The sequence below is a fragment of the Osmerus mordax genome, chromosome 10 (genome assembly GCF_038355195.1).
Source record: "Osmerus mordax isolate fOsmMor3 chromosome 10, fOsmMor3.pri, whole genome shotgun sequence".
NCBI classification, from domain to species: Eukaryota; Metazoa; Chordata; class Actinopteri; order Osmeriformes; family Osmeridae; genus Osmerus; species Osmerus mordax.
The window spans coordinates 15,201,227-15,219,680 of record NC_090059.1 but is presented as its reverse complement, the minus strand read 5'-3'; the positions used below and the strand labels follow the sequence as shown (position 1 = coordinate 15,219,680).

Below are 18,454 nucleotides of genomic sequence, written 5' to 3'. Positions count from 1 at the left end.
GAAACCTGCAGGAACCCTGAACTAAAGTGTTTATTTGCCAGTCTGGCCCAGCCTGGAAACTATCCTGTCCCAATGTAGACAGCACCCAAAAGCTGTCTGAATATAAAAACAGCCACACTGTTTTTGTAAGAGTCATCAATAAATAAAGAAAACAATCACTCTTGGTATTATAGTTTTTACTTTAATCTGTTTTAAATGAACATTTTTGAGCAGAGTACATTTAATTAGACGTATCTTGCAAAAGGATTGAAGGCATTGTAATGGACTCTCACCCCTTTAAATTGGTTACGATTTATACAAATGTATGACTAAGAAAACAAACAGTTCAATTCAATGAGTTCCACTGAGCATAAAAACATCACACTACAACTGACATCCATGTCGTCAAGGTGACAACCATGTACACAAAAAGACCGTCAGATGAAAATGCACAATCCATGAAAGCCAGTCTCATGAATGACACGTACCACTGGTGTGTTGGGTTCCTCAGCGCTTTCTGAAGGCCCGAGAGATCCTCCAGGCGTTGGGCTCCTCGTAGCGGTTGTACAGGGGCTCCAGGCGCTCGTGCTTCTTCTGCTTGCTGAGGCGTGTGGGGTCGGCAACCTTGAAGAAGGCTGGTGAGAACTCCACCAGCCAGCGAGGGTCGATGGTGGTCACCTCCCTCATGTACTCCTTGGTGGTCAGCACCAGCTCGTGGTACACCAGCCTGAGGAGGAGGGAGTTGAACGTTCACAAATCAAAGGAGTCCACAGAATATGGGTTGGCCTAAAAGTAACATCACTTTGCAAGTGAACCCATTACTACTACTAAAACAGTATCAAAACAGTACAGAAAACGACCAGAAACAAGACCTAGTATGCAAACGGGGAACTAGCCTTTGCGTTTCCGTGGTTACAACTAGATGGGACTCACCACTCAGGCTGCCGGTTGAACAGGGTGCTGGCTGGGTGGAGGTACACCACCTGCTGGTCGATGAGGGTACGGTAGCCCTCCTTGGGGTCCTTCTTGGCAGAGTTCCGGAAGTAACCGCTGCAGATGGCCTTCTGGACCCGCACTGTAGCCTTCCCACAAGACACCACGTCCAGCTTGTGTCTGAGAAGATGACAGAATGTGTGATATGTGTTACACTGGTACGTACAGCTTTGCTCCAAATGGAGACGTAGGGAAGGCTTCAAGGCTGAAATGTACAGTGGAGAAGCTGGAAGGACCAAGCTTCAATGTGAGTAAGATCTTGACTTGAGATGCTCATAATTAACCGTGTAACAGGTAACCGACAATTTAGCGACTATGTCCATACCTGTCCATGATGCCCATCATCTGTTTGCGGATGTCCTGAGCACGGCGCAGGGAGCGGGCTTGGACAAAGTTTTCAAAGCACCAGGGGTTGGAGAACTTGTTGTTCTTCCAGGAGTTATACACCGCCAGCAGGGTCAGATGGTCTCCCTCGGGCTGGAAGAACTTGGCCTTCTTCTGGTCTGCCATGGTCTGCTTGTCCTGAGTCACATAGAAGGAACATTCTTTTGTAATTTACCACAAAACATTGTATTTTTGGCATACCACTTTTACAAGCTGGCAAACTAGAAGTAAGTAAGTAAGACTTTATTTATATAGCACTTTTCATACAAGAATTGCAGCTCAAAGTGCTTAATTGCAGCTCAAAGTGCTTGGCAACTTTGGCTATTTGAAAGGCATTTTAGTTTCCTTGCTATGTGAAGGCACATGTTTAGGGAGTCAGGTGGCTGAGCGGTGAGGGAGCCGGGCTAGTAATCCGAAGGTTGCCAGTTCGATTCCCGGTCATGTCAACTGACGTTATGTCCTTGGGCAAGGCACTTCACCCTACTCGGGGGAATGTCCCTGTACTTACTGTAAGTCTCTCTGGATAAGAGCGTCTGCTAAATGACTAAATGTAATGTAATGTAGAAGCCTGGTAGATGTTTATACATGTTGATATGTATATTAATATACACAGTATATGGTGAACTACATGGCCCGTGTGGCAGGTCATACCTTGGGCCTGTAGAAGACGTTCTGCACAGACAGCATGGAGACGATGGTGAGCATCTCCTCACTGCAGCCCAGGTGGACAGACATGATCAGCATCTTACACAGCATGGGCTCCAGAGGAAACTCAGCCATCTGAGGAACACAACACAACACGAAGGATATGAAGGCTGAAACCTACTTTCATGTATCCAACTGACAACATTTTCAAAGTATCCAAATGGTATCCATTGGGCCTCAACATCATACCAAGAAAGTCTCTCGTTTAGTTGTGTTTTTACACATAATTAATTCATACGTTTGACCAGGACATGGATAAATAGATGAATGTGAGTAAAACGTCAAGCTGCTGTCTCACCCTTCTCCCCAGGCGTGTGAGTAAGCCCTCATCGTCCAGAGCTCCCAGGGTGTACAGCTGCTCCATGGCTGTGATCAGGGTCTCCATGGGAGGAGCGTCCATGAAGTCAAACGACAGCAGGTCGTTGATGCCCATAGCCTGGGTGAGAGGCGAAGGAGAAGGCAACAAGGTTAAGGAATAAACAATAAGTTAAGTCAAGTAGAAGAGGTCATTGTAAGAAAATAAGAAAAAGGACTGCAGATGCAGCTTTTTACATTTGTTGGAACAGAAAGGTACTTGTTGGTGTGTGGATGAAACCTGTACCTTGAGGGAGAGCACAGTGCTGGCCAGGTCTGTTCTCTGGATCTCAGGCACGTTGGAGGTGAGCATCTCATCTCTGTAGGCTCTCTCAGTGTACAGCCTGTAGCATTTCCCCGGGCCGGTCCTGCCAGCTCTGCCTGATCTCTGCTTGGCTTGGGCCTGAGAAGGAGAGAGGTGGGGGGGGTTAGAATCCACCCGCATCTCCGTCAGCATCCCCATTAAAGCTGTAGGATGTTCCTTCAAAGTATTACTGGGGGACGATCTTTCAGGAGTCGGTTCACCTGTGAGATAGGGGTCACCACCAGTTGATCAATGCCAGACTTGGAGTTGTACACGTTCTGCTTCACAAAGCCAGGGTCCACCACGTAGTAGATACCGTCAATAGTCAGAGACGTCTCAGCAATGTTAGTAGCAATGATCACCTGTAGTGTGACACGGTAGAAACGCAAGAACAAACGTTGGAGAAATGGCAGAGCAAAAAGCTGTTTTTGTATTCAATCTTGCTGGTTAGAGTTGAAAGTGGGCCACCGCTTGGGCTGTACCTTTCTGCTCCCAGCGGGTGTTGGGTCAAAGATCCGGGTCTGCATCTCACTGGGCAGGGCTGAGTAGACAGGTAGGATGATCAGCTCTGGTACTTCAGGCCCCAGCGACTTCATCCTATCGTACAGGATCTCACAGGCTGTGTCGATCTCTTCCTGACCCGTCAAGAACACCAGGACATCGCCTAGAGGAAGCAGGAAACATCATGCAACCTTTAGAGGGACGTCATCGGTGGCATCCAGGGTGGAGGGGCACGGAGGGGAGGCGGTGAGGGCAAGGTCTGACAAGCAGATGAGTGTTACCAGGGGGCTCAGTCAGATGGATCTGCATGACCGTGATGAGGCCGGCATCCAGGTAGTCCGTCTCGGGCTCTTTGCAGTAGAGAACCTCCACTGGGTAGGTTCGGCCAGGGATGGTGAAGATGGGTGCCTCAAAGAAGTACTGGGAGAACTTGACGGCATCCAGGGTGGCGGAGGACACGATGAGCTTCATGTCTTTGCGCTTCATCACCGTCTGAGAGAAGAGAAGAATCATCGTGTCACATTTAGTCATTTAGCAGACGCTCTTATCCAGAGCGACTTACAGTAAGTACAGGGACATTCCCCCCGAGGCAAGTAGGATGAAGTGCCTTGCCCAAGGACACAACGTCATATTGTCTGGCGGGGAATCGAACCCGGCAACGTTCTGATTACTAGCCAGATTCCCTAACCGCTCAGCCACCTGACTCCCTGTCACATGTATTCGTTCAGCAGACCCCAGAGGACCCAATGAAGGGGAGGTGTTCCTCTGCCGGGGGAACCGTGCCTTACCTTCTTCAGCAGGCCGAAGAGCACGTCAGTGTGGATGGTCCTCTCGTGGGCCTCGTCCAGCATGATGAGAGCGTACTGACTCATGTCCGGGTCGATGAGACACTCTCTCTGCAGCATGCCGTGGGTCATGTACTTGATGACAGTCTCGGGGCTGGTGCAGTCCTCAAACCGAATGGTGTACCCCACCTGCAGTGGAAAGAGGGAGGGGATAGGTGAGATGTTTACAGCGAGGATCCCTTCAAAAGCGTTCCACACGCGGACGCTGTATCATGGACATTTTTAGGACTTTTTTTTCAAACTAAAACTTCAGTTTTCTGGATCTCATTCACCTCCTGGCCCAGACAGCAACCGTACTCTTCAGAGACTCTCTTGGCCACAGACATGGCCGCTACACGACGGGGCTGAGTGCAGCCGATCTTCCCCCGTGTTGTGTAGCCGGCCTCAGCCAGATACTGAGTGATCTGGGTGGTCTTTCCAGAACCTGTCTCTCCAACCACAATCAGGATCTGGTTGTCGTGAACAGCCTGCGGGTGAAGAACACGGAAGTAGCCACAAGTAAACATATGACATTATTATGGTTGTGTGGTGACAAAGTCATTCGAGTTACTTGAAACATTGAAAGAAACTTCTAGAACGAGGTCCTTTAGCTGTCAGAATGTACCTGGACCAACTGCTCCTTGAGCTTGTAGATGGGCAGGCCGGCTCTCTGCTCCAGGATGGAGAGCTCCGTCTTCTTCCCGTACGACGCCTGGTTGCCCCCAAAGGCATGTTTCTTCCACTCTGGGATGTCGACGGGCATCATGCCAATGCCTCTCATGTTGGCTGCGATTTGCCTCCCCTCAACTGCAAGAAGGAAAGTCCGTTTTTAATTGAGATGGACTGGCATGACGTTAACCTCCCCTTCGGATAAATGGTGAGTCAGCCCGTCTCTCGTGGTCTGGCAGGAACCATGCCTCCCCCGCATGCCCCTCAGGCCGTGCAAGACACTGCGCAGACATCCACTGTGTTCATCTGCAGCACAACCCTCTTAACCCGGCCTGGGAGCAGATAACCATCTCCAGCCAGCGGTAACTCCGATTGCCCCGGCTTGCAAACACCGGAGGAAGTCTGAGGAAGCTGGGGTCAATTCTGACTCGTCTCTTGTTCTAACGAGCCTCATGTTGCGGTGTCGGTTTAGTGCAGAGGGAATGGAAGCCTCACCATCAGGCAGAGGGTCGATCCAGTGCTTGTTGAGGCCTGTGGGGATGCAGTCCATCTCAGCCATGCGCTGGGCCTGCTTCACCTCCCTCCTCTCCTTCGCCAGAGCACTCTGCATCATCGCAGCCTGGGACAGCGAACCGTCTGGATTCTGAGAAGTCGGGAGAGTGTCATTTTGTTAGTCCAAATCATTGGAGTGAAACGAGGGTTTAGAGAAGAGGCCGGTGTTTACCTTGACGATCTTGACCGGGCTCAGGTTTATACTCTGTCTTGTGTGTCCTCTCAGGAACGGAGGCTCTTCCTCCACCAGCTCAACCTCCAGTTCTTCCTCTGAAGCAGGTTCAGATCAACATCAACGTCAAGGCCACAGTAAGCACATTACACTATTGTTTTCAAGTATGCTAGTTGAGAAGTTGTACCTTCTTCGTCATCGATGTTGGGCAGGATGCCAGTTTCCTCATCAAACTCGGGGAACTCTTCTTTTGAGAGAACGTTAGCGGCAATCATCTAAGAACAGGAACCATGCACGGAACAGGATCGTTTGAGAGGAGAAAACAATGCAATAAGCCTCTGTGCGTGCATGGGTGGATACAATACCTGTTTAATCTCCCACTTTTCGTGGTCTGTGATCTTGTGGAGCCTCTTGCGTTCCACAATGTCGTCCTCCACCTCAGGGACGTGGCCCAGGTTGATCTCGGAGGGGCGGTCAGGGTTCCTCATGGCCGTGTCCTCCCCGCCTTCAGGTAACATGTTCCTCCTCCTGTTGGGGTTCAGATCCTCCCCAGTTTCCTGGTCAACGTCCTGGCAAGGGGGAGGGGGGGGGGGCAAACATTCACAGACACCATTATGGCCATTGCACCAGTGCATGTGCGGCTTGAATGAACGGAATCCATGTTTCTCCAGTCGGTTGGCCACTGCACCTCGTCTTACCTTCATACTGAGGCTGGTCTTGGTGCCGGTGAAAGACAACACTTTAATTTTGACCTTTTGACCTCGGCTGACCACATCAGCCACATTAGCTACGCGTCCCTCTTTCCGCAGCTCTGAAACGTGGACCAGTCCTTCCCAGCGTTTCCTACAACCACAGACACTTGTTAAACCGTGACAAAACAACAGCTGTTGTCACAACGTGTTGGATGACATAAGTCATAAATAATAAGTTATATCTGCCACTTTCTCACCTCAGGCCTTCCAGTTGGACGAAGCAGCCAAACTGCATGGTGCTGGTGATTTTGCCGTTGTAGATGTCCCCCACAGAAGGCTCCTCCGGAGGCGGTCGGTCGACATGTTTATCCTTCCAGCGGTCTTCAACATGCCTGTCCACATCTCGGTCTCTCTCCCGCTCCCTGTCTCTGCTCGGACTGGGAGTGCGGTCGCTCCAGCGGGACGCACGTTTCTTTTTGCGGCGCCGATCCCTTTCCCGGTCTCCGGATCTAGACCGTGAGCGGGACCAGGAACGGTGACTTCTGCCGTCTCTGCCTCGGCTTCGACTTCTGCTCCGCTTGCGCTTCTCTTCCACCCTTGTGACAGAATAGGGTTTAAACCAAAACATGCCAAACATTGACATGCCAACATGCCAAAACTCCTTCACTGCATGTACATGCACACTTGTAAGGTAAGGTTTTATCATGAAGAAAAGGAAGAAAAAAAAATTGACATTGATTATATTTAGTCCATTTTGTATTCAGGGTGCTTCATTAAAACATTTGAATTCTCTCTTACTTTGAGTCACTTCCGCTGACACTGGGCATAAACATCTCCAGCTCCTTCATGGCTTCAGCTGCTACTTTTTCATCATTTTCAATCTGTAGTAGGCTCTAAAAGAATGTGGAACAGGGTGATTTGTCAATAGACTGTAGGCTACACTATGTACAGAGAGCGAGAGTTAGTGAGTAATGGTGCACTATAACAATCGATGTCGACCCAAATGTATTCACTCGCCCAATTTTACCAAATTTAAAGTGAGACGTACCCTGGGAGGAGGATTGTCAGGCTTGCACAATCCAGGGAACATTTCCCTCATTTTATCCTTCTTACTCTTCGGCTTGGCAGGCTCAGTGGCTATGAACAAACCAAGGATCCGTCAGTATGTTACCTACCATACCATCAATTTAGCGCTCAACCAAACCATCATATAACTTACTTTTGATGTTAGCGGATGGCTGCATGGTTTGAATAACTCTAAGCAAATTGCCGATGAGGGAGTCCTGTAGGAGACGTCAAATAAAATGATTTTTAATTTGGTATACAATACAGTAGGATACGTAGGCTACAATGTTGTAAAGTAGGGAAACACTCTTACAGAGAAGTCAGCTCCATTTTTGACCAAAATCCGTTTAAAGCCATCAAATGTTGGTTGCTTTTCTGCTAGGTTGATAACGAACTCAGCTAGAGAGAAAAAACATAATCACAACAAACATTACAAACTAGCTAACGATTAGCATGCTAGCAATGGACACCTTGATCTCTACTGGCAACACTAACGACGTCGCTAGATAGAAATATTGATTTCGTAAATAAATAGGACACTGCGCCCTTTTGAATCACCGTTAAACATACCAAGATCTTTCTCACTAATTCCCAGATGATTTTCCAATTCTGTGCATACTTTAGAAACTAGGGAAAGATATTCGAGACGTTTTAGTTCCTCCATCCCCTCCATCATCTCGGTTTGTTTTGCTCCCGAAATGCGTGAACCCCACTTCCGGCTACGTAATGTTGCTACAGCAGTGTTCATTGGGTCGTCGTGCTCAACCCATTATTTAATTAATGTACTTAACATGAATTACAATAGGTTAACATAAGACACAAACTTAAATTGTAATCATTTTATACTTCTAATTATTTAAGTAAAAAAAATCGAAATCGTCACAATAAGCCAAGAGAATCCAATATTTATTAATGAGAAACATTTTGGGGATTTCACAGTTAAGCAATCTATAAATGTGAAACAAAAATATGCAAGTGAGTCAGATCTATTTTTACCCTATAAAATATAGTTCAAAATATTTTTGATGGAAAGTTGTTGCATATTCCCTGGGTAGTCATAGCAGTCTGAATCATAAAATTGATTTTTCAGAGGCAACATTATTAAACCATCAAAACTAAACTAATCCCGACTCTAATCAATGTATATACAAGTGTGGAAGTCTGAACAAATACATCATTTAGGCAAATTATAAAAAGTAGGTTAAAAATGCAAACAAAATACATTTACAAGTCTAACAACGTCAATGAATGCTTCACCAATAGCATTTTACAGGGAGGAGCAGACAACAGCACATCACAACATTTCCCGATTGTATGAGCGTGTGTTTGAGAAGGAGACTTTTAACGCCTTCTGAAGGCCCGAGAGATCCTCCAGGCGTTGGGCTCCTCGTAGCGGTTGTACAGGGGCTCCAGGCGCTGTTGCTTCTTCTGCTTGCTGAGGCGTGTGGGGTCGGACACCTTGAAGAAGGCTGGTGAGAACTCCACCAGCCAGCGAGGGTCGATGGTGGTCACCTCCCTCATGTACTCCTTGGTGGTCAGCACCAGCTCGTGGTACACCACCCTGGACAAAAAGGAGAAATATTTATGAAAGCACAAAGGATTGATATCCATGTCATTCAATGCATTGGATGGCTAAACAAAAAAAGGGGGGGGGGGGTGAAAAGATGGAGAACTCACCACTCAGGCTGACGGTTAAACAGGGCACTGGAAGGGTGGATGTACACCACCTGTTGGTCGATGAGGGTACGGTAGCCCTCCTGAGGATCCTTCTTGGCCGCGTTCCGGAAGAACCCACTGCAGATGGCCTTCTGGACCCGCACTGTAGCTTTCCCACAAGACACGACGTCCAGCTTGTGTCTGAGAGGATGACAGGACAGTTGCTTAACGAAAAGTACCACAGTGAGTTTGAATGAAAAGGAACTGTGATGATCTCATTTCAGGTTCCATACCTGTCCATGATACCCAGCATCTGTTTGCGGATGTCCTGAGCGCGGCGCAGGGAGCGGGCTTGGATAAAGTTCTCATAGCACCAGGGGTTGGAGAACTTGTTGTTCTTCCAGGAGTTATACACCGCCAGCAGGGTCAGATGGTCTCCCTCAGGCTGATGGAACTTGGCCTTCTTCTGGTCAGCCAAGGCTTGCTTGTCCTGAGTTACAGAGAGTACACAGACTTTCAGAAAATCGTCAACTCGACTACGCAGAGGTGTGCGTGTGGTTAATCTTTGTGAACAGTGAAAAGCTCACTATATCTATCCACCATTAAACTATAATGTTAATGGCCTGTGTACGAACCTTGGGCCTGTAGAAGACGTTCTGCACAGACAGCATGGAGACGATGGTGAGCATCTCCTCACTGCAGCCCAGGTGGACAGACATGATCAGCATCTTACACAGCATGGGCTCCAGAGGAAACTCAGCCATCTGAGGAAGGAAAAGAATTCCTCAATTATTATCATAATAATCCGACTCAATATCTTGAGTCATCTGTCAAGTGACTAATGAAGACACTACCTATCTGAGCATGTATCCATTAAACCCAAGGGTAGGTGATATCCCTGCAAATCCCTTGAAATTCATGTTCCGTACTACAACTCACCCTTCTCCCCAGGCGTGTGAGTAAGCCCTCATCGTCCAGAGCTCCCAGGGTGTACAGCTGCTCCATGGCTGTGATCAGGGTCTCCATGGGAGGAGCGTCCATGAAGTCAAACGACAGCAGGTCGTTGATGCCCATAGCCTGGGTGAAGAAAAAGGAAGGTGACAAAGTTACCACTAATTATAAAACTCAAAATTCCAGTCCTTGATCCTGATCGGCTCACAGCAAACATAAAATACAATATGTACTCTAACACACACACCTGTGACTGCATAACGATTCAATTAGAACGAACGCACCATGAATGTAAAAGTTGACGATGTCAGATTTCATAGTTCATTCTCTATGAATTTGCGAGGCTAAGCAGGGATGAGTGGTTTAAATAGATTTACAGGATCAAACAACTAGAAGACACGCTGAAGTTAATGGCAGAGAAATCGAAGAGCTGGGAAAGTCAAGAAATTAAACCGGGACCGTTGAAACAGACTAATTGGTCTGTTTAGACCTGATGTCAAACACCTCTGTACAGTACCAGAAAAGAGGAGGGCTTTTACGATCAAACATTACTTTCACAATTAATGGCAAAGTCCAGATAACGATAAACATTCCCTCCCCCCCCCCCCCCCCCCCGATTCTTAAAGCCTGACTAGTCATGCTAGCCTGTGTTGCTTGGCAACCATTTTGCTGTCTGAAGGAACTATATTGCTTGGAGGAAGAATGATTATGTTTTTAATAAATGACTGTATTTACGTTGCTGTGTTTTATTTTGTGAAATCTTACTTGGTAGTCAAGAGTAGCCGTTTTATAAAAGCAATAAGCCACTTGAGACAGTGATTTAGTGTTTTTAACCCCCCATAGGCCTTCTGAAAACACAGTAAATTACAACCTTAAGTGATTCACTGCTTGAATAAAGAAGAGTACAAAATAATAAAAACATTGCGTTTGGTTTTATGGATATATTATACAGAGTTTGTGGATGTTGGCTGTACCTTGAGGGAGAGCACAGTGCTGGCCAAGTTGGTCCTCTGGATCTCAGGCACGTTGGTGGTGAGCATCTCATCTCTGTAGGCTCTCTCAGTGTACAGCCTGTAGGTCTTTCCTGGGCCTGTCCTTCCAGCTCTGCCAGCACGCTGTTTGGCTTGGGCCTAAGAACGTGCAATCATTCGTCAGGTGTCAATACATCAACACAGACCCAGGGAAATGTCCTTCAAAACTGTGTAGACAACATAGGAATATGAGAACACCTGGGTACACTGTATCGTTAGATACCAACCTGTGAGATGGGAGTCACCACCAGCTGATCGATGCCTGTCTTGGAGTTGTACACCTTTTGCTTCACAAAGCCAGGGTCCACCACGTAGTAGATACCGTCAATGGTCAGAGACGTCTCAGCAATGTTAGTGGCAATGACCACCTAAAGACAGGGAAATTAAAGCCCCAGATGTCAAACCTTGTATAGTGATTCAAATGAGAATCTTTAAGTTGCTTTGAAACCAAACCGGTGTCCCCCAGGGCTCTGCATTGGGTCCTTTGACATTTTACCAAAGTTCTTTATTTTTTTTAATTAAAGGTTACCTTTCTGCTTCCAGGAGGTGCAGGATCAAAGATTCGGGTCTGCATCTCACTGGGCAGGGCTGAGTAGACAGGTAGGATGATCAGCTCTGGTACATCAGGCCCCAGCGACTTCATCCTCTCATAAAGGATCTCACAGGCTGTGTCGATCTCTTCCTGACCAGTCAAGAACACCAGGACATCGCCTAGGAGGACAGATGAGAAGTTTTTAAACAAAAGGCATTCTCAAAAGGACGACCACATTAGACAACGCTCAAGAAAACACTACACAATGGAAGGGTGCTTAGACCAGGTCCTTCAGGCCATACCAGGGGGCTCAGTCAGGTGGATCTGCATGACCGTGATGAGGCTGGCATCCAGGTAGTCCGTCTCGGGCTCTTTGGTGTAAAGAACCTCCACTGGGTAGGTTCTGCCAGGGATTGTGAAGATGGGTGCTTCGTAGAAGTACTGGGAGAACTTCACGGCATCCAGTGTTGCCGAAGTCACAATGAGCTTCATGTCTTTGCGCTTCATCACCGTCTGAGAGAAGAGAAGAATCATCGTGTCACATTTAGCAGACGCTCTTATCCAGAGTGACTTACAGTAAGTACAGGGACATTCCCCCGAGGCAAGTAGGATGAAGTGCCTTGCCCAAGGACACAGCGTCATTATGTCTGGCGGGGAATCGAACCGGCAACCTTCTGATTACTAGCCCGATTCCCTAACCGCTCAGCCACCTGACTCCCTGTTACATGTATTCGTTCAGCAGACCCCAGAGGACCCAATGAAGGGGAGGTGTTCCTCTGCCGGGGGAACCGTGCCTTACCTTCTTCAGCAGGCCGAAGAGCACGTCAGTGTGGATGGTCCTCTCGTGGGCCTCGTCCAACATGATGATGGCATACTGGCCCAAATCTGGGTCGATGAGACACTCCCTCAACAGCATACCGTCTGTCATGTACTTGATGACAGTCTCGGGGCTGGTGCAGTCTTCAAATCGAATAGTGTACCCCACCTGCAGTGGATAGACACAGGCGAAGACGTCCGTAAATCTTAGTCATTGTGTGCTGTGGCCAGGCGTTTTCCATGAACTGTCAAAAGAAAAACACTGGAAACAACACTGACCTCCTGGCCCAGACAGCAACCGTACTCTTCAGAGACTCTCTTGGCCACAGACATGGCCGCTACACGACGGGGCTGAGTGCAGCCGATCTTCCCCCGTGTTGTGTAGCCGGCCTCAGCCAGATACTGAGTGATCTGGGTGGTTTTTCCAGAACCTGTCTCTCCAATAACGATCAGGATCTGGTTGTCATGAACAGCCTGCGATGGAAGAAGAGCAAAAATAAATGGTCAACGTGTATATATTTATATATATATGTATATCACCCTTTAAGTAACAGTCGTAGCATGTTTTGATTGAAGCTAGCTGCACCGACCTGGATTAACTGCTCCTTGAGCTTGTAGATGGGCAGGCTCTCTCTCTGCTCCAGGATGGAGAGCTGAGTCTTCTTTCCGTACGAGGCCTTGTTGCCCCCAAAGGCATGTTTCTTCCACTCTGGAATATCATTGGGCATCATGCCAATGCCTCTCATGTTGGCTGCGATTTGTCTCCCGTCAACTGTAAGAAGGAAAGTGTTTTTAATTGAGATGGACTGGCATGACGTTAACCCCCCCTTCGGATAAATGGTGAGTCAGCCCGTCTCTCGTGGTCTGGCAGGAACCATGCCTCCCCCACAAGCAGCCCAGGCCCCCTCAGGCCGTGCAGAACAGACTTGCAGCTACGGTCACCCCCTCTATCCGGCCTTTGAGGGGGCTGGAGGAAACACGATAACCGTCTCCAGCCCTGGTCACCCTCAGGGCTCCTGTTACCATAGAGGAAGTCTTGAATCCGCCTGTTTTGATTTTCATGAGTAGCTTTTGCGGAGGGGCATGCTAAAAAAGGTCAGTACTGAAACATTGCACTTATCGGTTAGGCTTTTTGAACATCAGCATCAAGGGTTTACAACTTAATGTCCACTTAACGTGCACACGTGGTCCAAGCCCTCACCATCAGGCAGAGGGTCGACCCAGTGCTTGTTGAGGCCCATGGGGATAGAGTCCATCTCAGCCTCCCTCTGGGCCTGCTTCACCTCCCTCCTCTCCTTCGCCAGAGCACTCTGCATCATGGCAGCCTGGGACAGCGAACCGTCCGGATTCTAATAAACGGAGGGATGAATTAGGGAGCTGGACGTAGAGTGCCAAGTGCTAAGTATTCTGCAGGCAGTAGCAGTAGATTGAGCACACATTTAAAGGAAACAGCATCGTTCAGAAGAAGGTGGTTATGATCAGGGCACGGATACATACTTTTACGATCTTGACAGGGCTCATGTCCATGCTCTGTTTGGTGTGTCCTCGCAGGAACGGAGGCTCTTCCTCCACCAGCTCAATCTCCAGATCTTCATCTGAGACGAGGAAGAAGCATTATGGTCACCTCAAGTAGTACGTTAAAAAAGCCTTCTCCAATAAAAATGCATGGCATGTACATGAAAACTACTGAACCGAAAGAAACATATGTTCAGTTTTACCTTCTTCATCGTCGACTTTGGGAAGGATACCAGTCTCTTCGTCAAAGTCTGGGAACTCCTCTTTAGACAGAACGTTTGCAGCAATCATCTGAGGATGGAATGAAGAGAGGGAGTAAAATGGCATCACATTATACGAGCCAAAGTGCAGTCGTGATCTGGTGTCGACACACACCTGTTTAATCTCCCATTTCTCCGGGTCTGATATTTTGGTGAGTCTCTTGCGCTCCAAAGTGTCGTCCTCCACCTCGGGGGCGTGGCCGAGGTTGAGGTTGGAGGGACGGTCAGGGTTCCTCATGGCCGTCTCCTCGTGGCCGTCAGGGCCAGTGTTCCTCCTCCTGTTGGGGTTCAGATCCTCCCCGGTTTCCTGGTCAACATCCTGGCAAGGACAATTGAAAGATTGTGTTAGCATGAAATCTGTAAGTCCCAAAGTCATACTTCAATATACATGGTAACGTCTGCAACCCCTCAAAACAGTGTCAACCTCATGCTTGTGGTCTTACCTTCATGCTGAGGCTGGTCTTGGACCCGGTGAAAGACAACACTTTAATCTTGACCCTCTGACCTTTGGTGACAACATCGGCCACGTTGGCCACGCGTCCCTCTCTGCGCAGCTCGGAGATGTGAACCAATCCCTCCCAGCGCTTTCTACAGCAGCATAACAGCAGAATCACATCAACATTGGACTTCAACTATCAATTCAAAATTGCGGAAACTGTGTAAAATGATGTGATTGAACTCGTCGTAAGGTATGATGATCCAGGTCTACTGACCTCAGGCCCTCCAGCTGCACGAAGCAGCCAAACTGCATGATGCTGGTGATTTTGCCGTTGTAGATGTCCCCCACAGAAGGCTCCTCCGGAGGCGGTCGGTCGACATGTTTGTCCTTCCAGCGGTCTTCAGAGTGCTTGTCCACATCTCGGTCTCTGTCTCTACGGGGGCTAGGGGTGCGGTCAGCCCAGCGAGACGAGTGCTTCTTGCTGTGGTCTCGGTCCCGGTCTCTCTCCCTGTCCCTGTCCCTGTCTCTGTGGCGGGTGTGGTCCCTAGAACGGGACCTGGAGCGCGAGCGGGAGCGGTGGCGTCTACGCCGGTCTCTGTCCCGGTCCTTGCTACGGCTTCTGCTTCTGCTGTGGCGCCTCTTCCGGTCAGATCTAAAGGTTGAAGATATTTTGTAAACAAGACCATTGAAAATGTCATCCACTGACTACTGTTTTTTTTTACCAAGGTATAAAGTACTACTGTTTATTACTTCTATCTAATCACTCACTATGGCAAAATGGCCCCCATCCACCAATGAACCAACATTACAAATCTCAGGTTACACATAGCTTTGTCCATCCTAGAACTAAACCATATTGCGAAACTGAATGTATGTTGTGTAGATCTCCTTACTTGCTCTTGCTTTTTGAGTCACTTCCACTGACACTTGGCATGAACATCTCCAACTCCTTCATGACATCTGCTGCTATTTTGACATCATCATCATCTAGCATGCCCTGGGAAGGGTTGGTAAAATAACAGGCTATAACAGATGTTTTACATATGTATACAGACAAAGATTCAAGTAAATTAAATCTATCAAGTTAACATACCTTAGGAATCGGCTCATTTGGTCTGCACAAAGCTGGGAACAGCTCTTTCAGCTTGTCCTTCTCATTCTTCTGCTTGACCACAGGCTCTGAGACTGCAAAAAAAGAGGTTAGTTTAGCATTCTCCCAACATTCAATTGAAATCAATGCTAACATCTATCCGTGACATTACCTTTGCTTGAAGACGCCTTAGACGGAGGTCGCATAGTTTGAATAAGTCTGAGCAAATTGCTGACGAGGGAATCCTGTAAGATTCGAAATATTTGAAGATGTTTAGCTTCATCATTCCAAAAATACATGCTAGCTAGCTTCCTAACCAGCAACATGAAGTCAGATAACTAGGCAGATACACTTACTGTAAACTCTGCTCCATTTTTCAACAGTAGTGACTTAAAGCCTTCAAATGTTGGTTGCTTCTCTGCCAGGCTAATAACAAACTCAGCTGTAAAAAAAGAAAAGAATAATAGACAGAATAAAGTATGACCAATTACAGTACCTAGCACAGCATATATGGTCAAAGCTAGCAACCTGAAAGCGTAAGCAGCGGTTATAAGCGATTAGTTAGTTAGCTAGCTACACACCAAGATCTTTGTCGCTTATTCCCAGATGGTTGTCGAGTTCTGTGCATACTTTGGACACCAAAGATAGATACTCGAGCTGTTCAAGGTCTTCTACCCCGATGTCTGCCATTCTCCACGAGATTTGTTTTGTTCAGGCAGCGACGTAGCCAGCAGACATATTTCTTATTCGAAAGGGGTTCGTTTCCGGTATTTCTGTTTCCGGAAAGTTGTGTTTTGAAGTTCCTAGTCTCACCACACGATGGTGTTAAAGCCAAGTAAGTAAGTAAATAAAATTATCCCTCTAAGAAACACAATCAGAACGGTAATGCAGGATAGGAAGAGCCAAAAGGAAACATTACTGTTATAAAGTACCTTTATTAATTTGATAATATTAACCAGGAAATAATCGAGAATAGGCACTACAGTTGATTGCATTACTGCATGATTTTCTAGAAGCTTTTCTACTATCCAGGACAAGTTTCCAACTGACAGTTGCATACCACAGAAAAAGCCTCCTAATTCAATTTAATTAATTTGGTTGAAATAGCTCAGCCCAATGACTTAAATAGAAGCAGGTTATGTGTAAAGAATCTTAAGTGTCCACCGTGCCCATTTTTGTCCAAATTTGTCAATTACCAGTTTGACAGTATGTAGCCATCGTAAACATGTTAATCCCACAGAAGGAACATGTTTATTATAGAGTCAGTGTTTAGGAGGAAAAAAAATAACTACCATGCAATTATGTGAGCACAATGCTAGCCAACATATCATTCCATAAAATGTAAAATGACATTCCTTGGTACTCTAAGTTATTCCAGTGAAATAATGCATGTCCTGTGCTGCCAGACTCCCTTTGCGTGTCTACACACTTTTCAGCGTCTGACCACACTTGGGATTAGCAAACTTTAGAGAGACAACAGAACACCCTTACTAGAAGGTCACCCCCTCTCTATGGTCTGTCATACAGTGATTTTAACCACAGCAGCACTGAATAGGCTAGGTCATGTGTTCTTGGTAGAGCCAGGGCATTATGGGTAAAGGGGAGAGATAAAAGACAAATTAGGTTGCCTATAAATATCCACATACTAGAATATAGATCAATTAGATATGAGCTTTGGATCTCCTGCAGGATTTTTTTTAACTGTTAGGAAGACAGCCTAAGAAGAAAAAGAGGAAGAGTATTGTTGTTACTGAAAGCACTAGAGGGTGTACTAGGGCTTGTCTGTCCTGTTATTCCCAGTGGGACAGACTACTGCGTAATGGATGATCTGTCAAACAGTGTTACAGGTCCTTATATATCACATTCCTAATTCAGTCGTAGCAGAAGATGGGGGGGATGTGGAGTAAAGGAGGAGCCAAGATAAGGTGGAAATGAGATCCAGTCCAACGTCTAGACTAGTTCCATCTTTATTATATACATAGAGTGTAGCCAAATGCCCACTTGCTTTTATTACAACACTTATCCCTTTTGCTGATATAGTTCTGTGTCTCAACCAAAACACCATCCCCTAGACACATTCATTGGTTTCCAGCAATAGCAATATTATCTTTCCAGCATAGAAACAGCTTTAGCATATGAAGAGGTCAGTCATACGTGGTGTATAACTTACGTAATCATACACTAATGAACATCATATTAAAGCATCCCACTGTGTGAGTCTAATTCACAGACATGCCTTCATTACGATTGTGTGACTTCCTAAGCAACATATCAAAGCAACACTTTACAACCTGCATGTGTGACTCAAGTTTCAATAAGCACTTAGTATTCCAACATTAGACAGTGCCATAATGATACCTTCAAGTAATGAATGGTTCTTTAGAATTAGCCATTTGCTAAGCGAGGTATGGTCATGCCAACTAATAAAGTCTAAAAGCACAGATATCCATCATAAAAAAGCATGAATATTCATACACTGTCCTAGTTTTACATTATTAAAATCCATGGGTGCAGTTAGCCTTCTCGTTAAATCACATTATGAGGTTTCTAATGGTTATATGACATTAGGACTTAAAACCTGGATGACACAGTTGCCATGGTATTGCGGTGCACATTTTGAAATACTCCTTAGTAAGAACCATAAATAAAACACTTATCAGCTTTTAAGAGCTAATTAGCTTTCAATTGAGAATGATTTATTTGATCACAGGTTATTTGGTATGCAGAGACCGTTCCCTCTGATTGGCAGTTACAGAACCTTTTCACTCAATTATCAAGTAAAGGCTTATATATGCTTCTGCGTTTTTCGAAAAACGGACACATGGGAACGCCCTCTTCTCCGAGGAACGCCCTCTACGAGCTCTCCGTCAGCCCTCGGAGAGCCCCGGAGAGCTCGACGTGCACCTCCTGAATTTTCTAACTATCCGTCGTTAGCGTCGTTAGCGACGGAGAGCTACGGAGACCCCCTTG

At 46.7% G+C, this 18,454-nt stretch overlaps 2 protein-coding genes across 2 annotated transcripts; both read right to left on the bottom strand.

Moving 5' to 3' along the window:
• Positions 1–167: 167 nt before the first annotated feature.
• On the bottom strand, positions 168–7,891 carry LOC136950226 (ATP-dependent RNA helicase DHX8-like). Its single transcript, XM_067244416.1, has 23 exons — positions 7,765–7,891; positions 7,508–7,593; positions 7,349–7,412; positions 7,178–7,266; positions 6,928–7,022; positions 6,387–6,725; positions 6,136–6,280; positions 5,803–6,006; positions 5,625–5,712; positions 5,438–5,535; positions 5,209–5,356; positions 4,670–4,851; positions 4,338–4,532; positions 4,009–4,194; positions 3,502–3,712; positions 3,202–3,383; positions 2,941–3,081; positions 2,663–2,818; positions 2,360–2,497; positions 2,008–2,136; positions 1,298–1,494; positions 913–1,092; positions 168–706 (listed from the first exon to the last, which is right to left on the bottom strand). The coding sequence occupies exons 1-23, from the start codon at positions 7,868–7,870 to the stop codon at positions 487–489; spliced, it is 3,579 nt and encodes a 1,192-aa protein (XP_067100517.1). The 5' UTR covers positions 7,871–7,891; the 3' UTR covers positions 168–486.
• A 191-nt stretch (positions 7,892–8,082) lies between these two features.
• LOC136950225 (ATP-dependent RNA helicase DHX8) lies at positions 8,083–16,205 on the bottom strand. Its single transcript, XM_067244415.1, has 23 exons — positions 16,066–16,205; positions 15,841–15,926; positions 15,657–15,729; positions 15,488–15,579; positions 15,288–15,391; positions 14,669–15,046; positions 14,399–14,543; positions 14,071–14,274; positions 13,899–13,986; positions 13,678–13,775; positions 13,382–13,529; positions 12,771–12,952; positions 12,460–12,654; positions 12,164–12,349; positions 11,667–11,877; positions 11,362–11,543; positions 11,060–11,200; positions 10,776–10,931; positions 9,790–9,927; positions 9,486–9,614; positions 9,144–9,340; positions 8,872–9,051; positions 8,083–8,755 (listed from the first exon to the last, which is right to left on the bottom strand). The coding sequence occupies exons 1-23, from the start codon at positions 16,172–16,174 to the stop codon at positions 8,536–8,538; spliced, it is 3,642 nt and encodes a 1,213-aa protein (XP_067100516.1). The 5' UTR covers positions 16,175–16,205; the 3' UTR covers positions 8,083–8,535.
• Between the last annotated feature and the right edge of the window lie 2,249 nt (positions 16,206–18,454).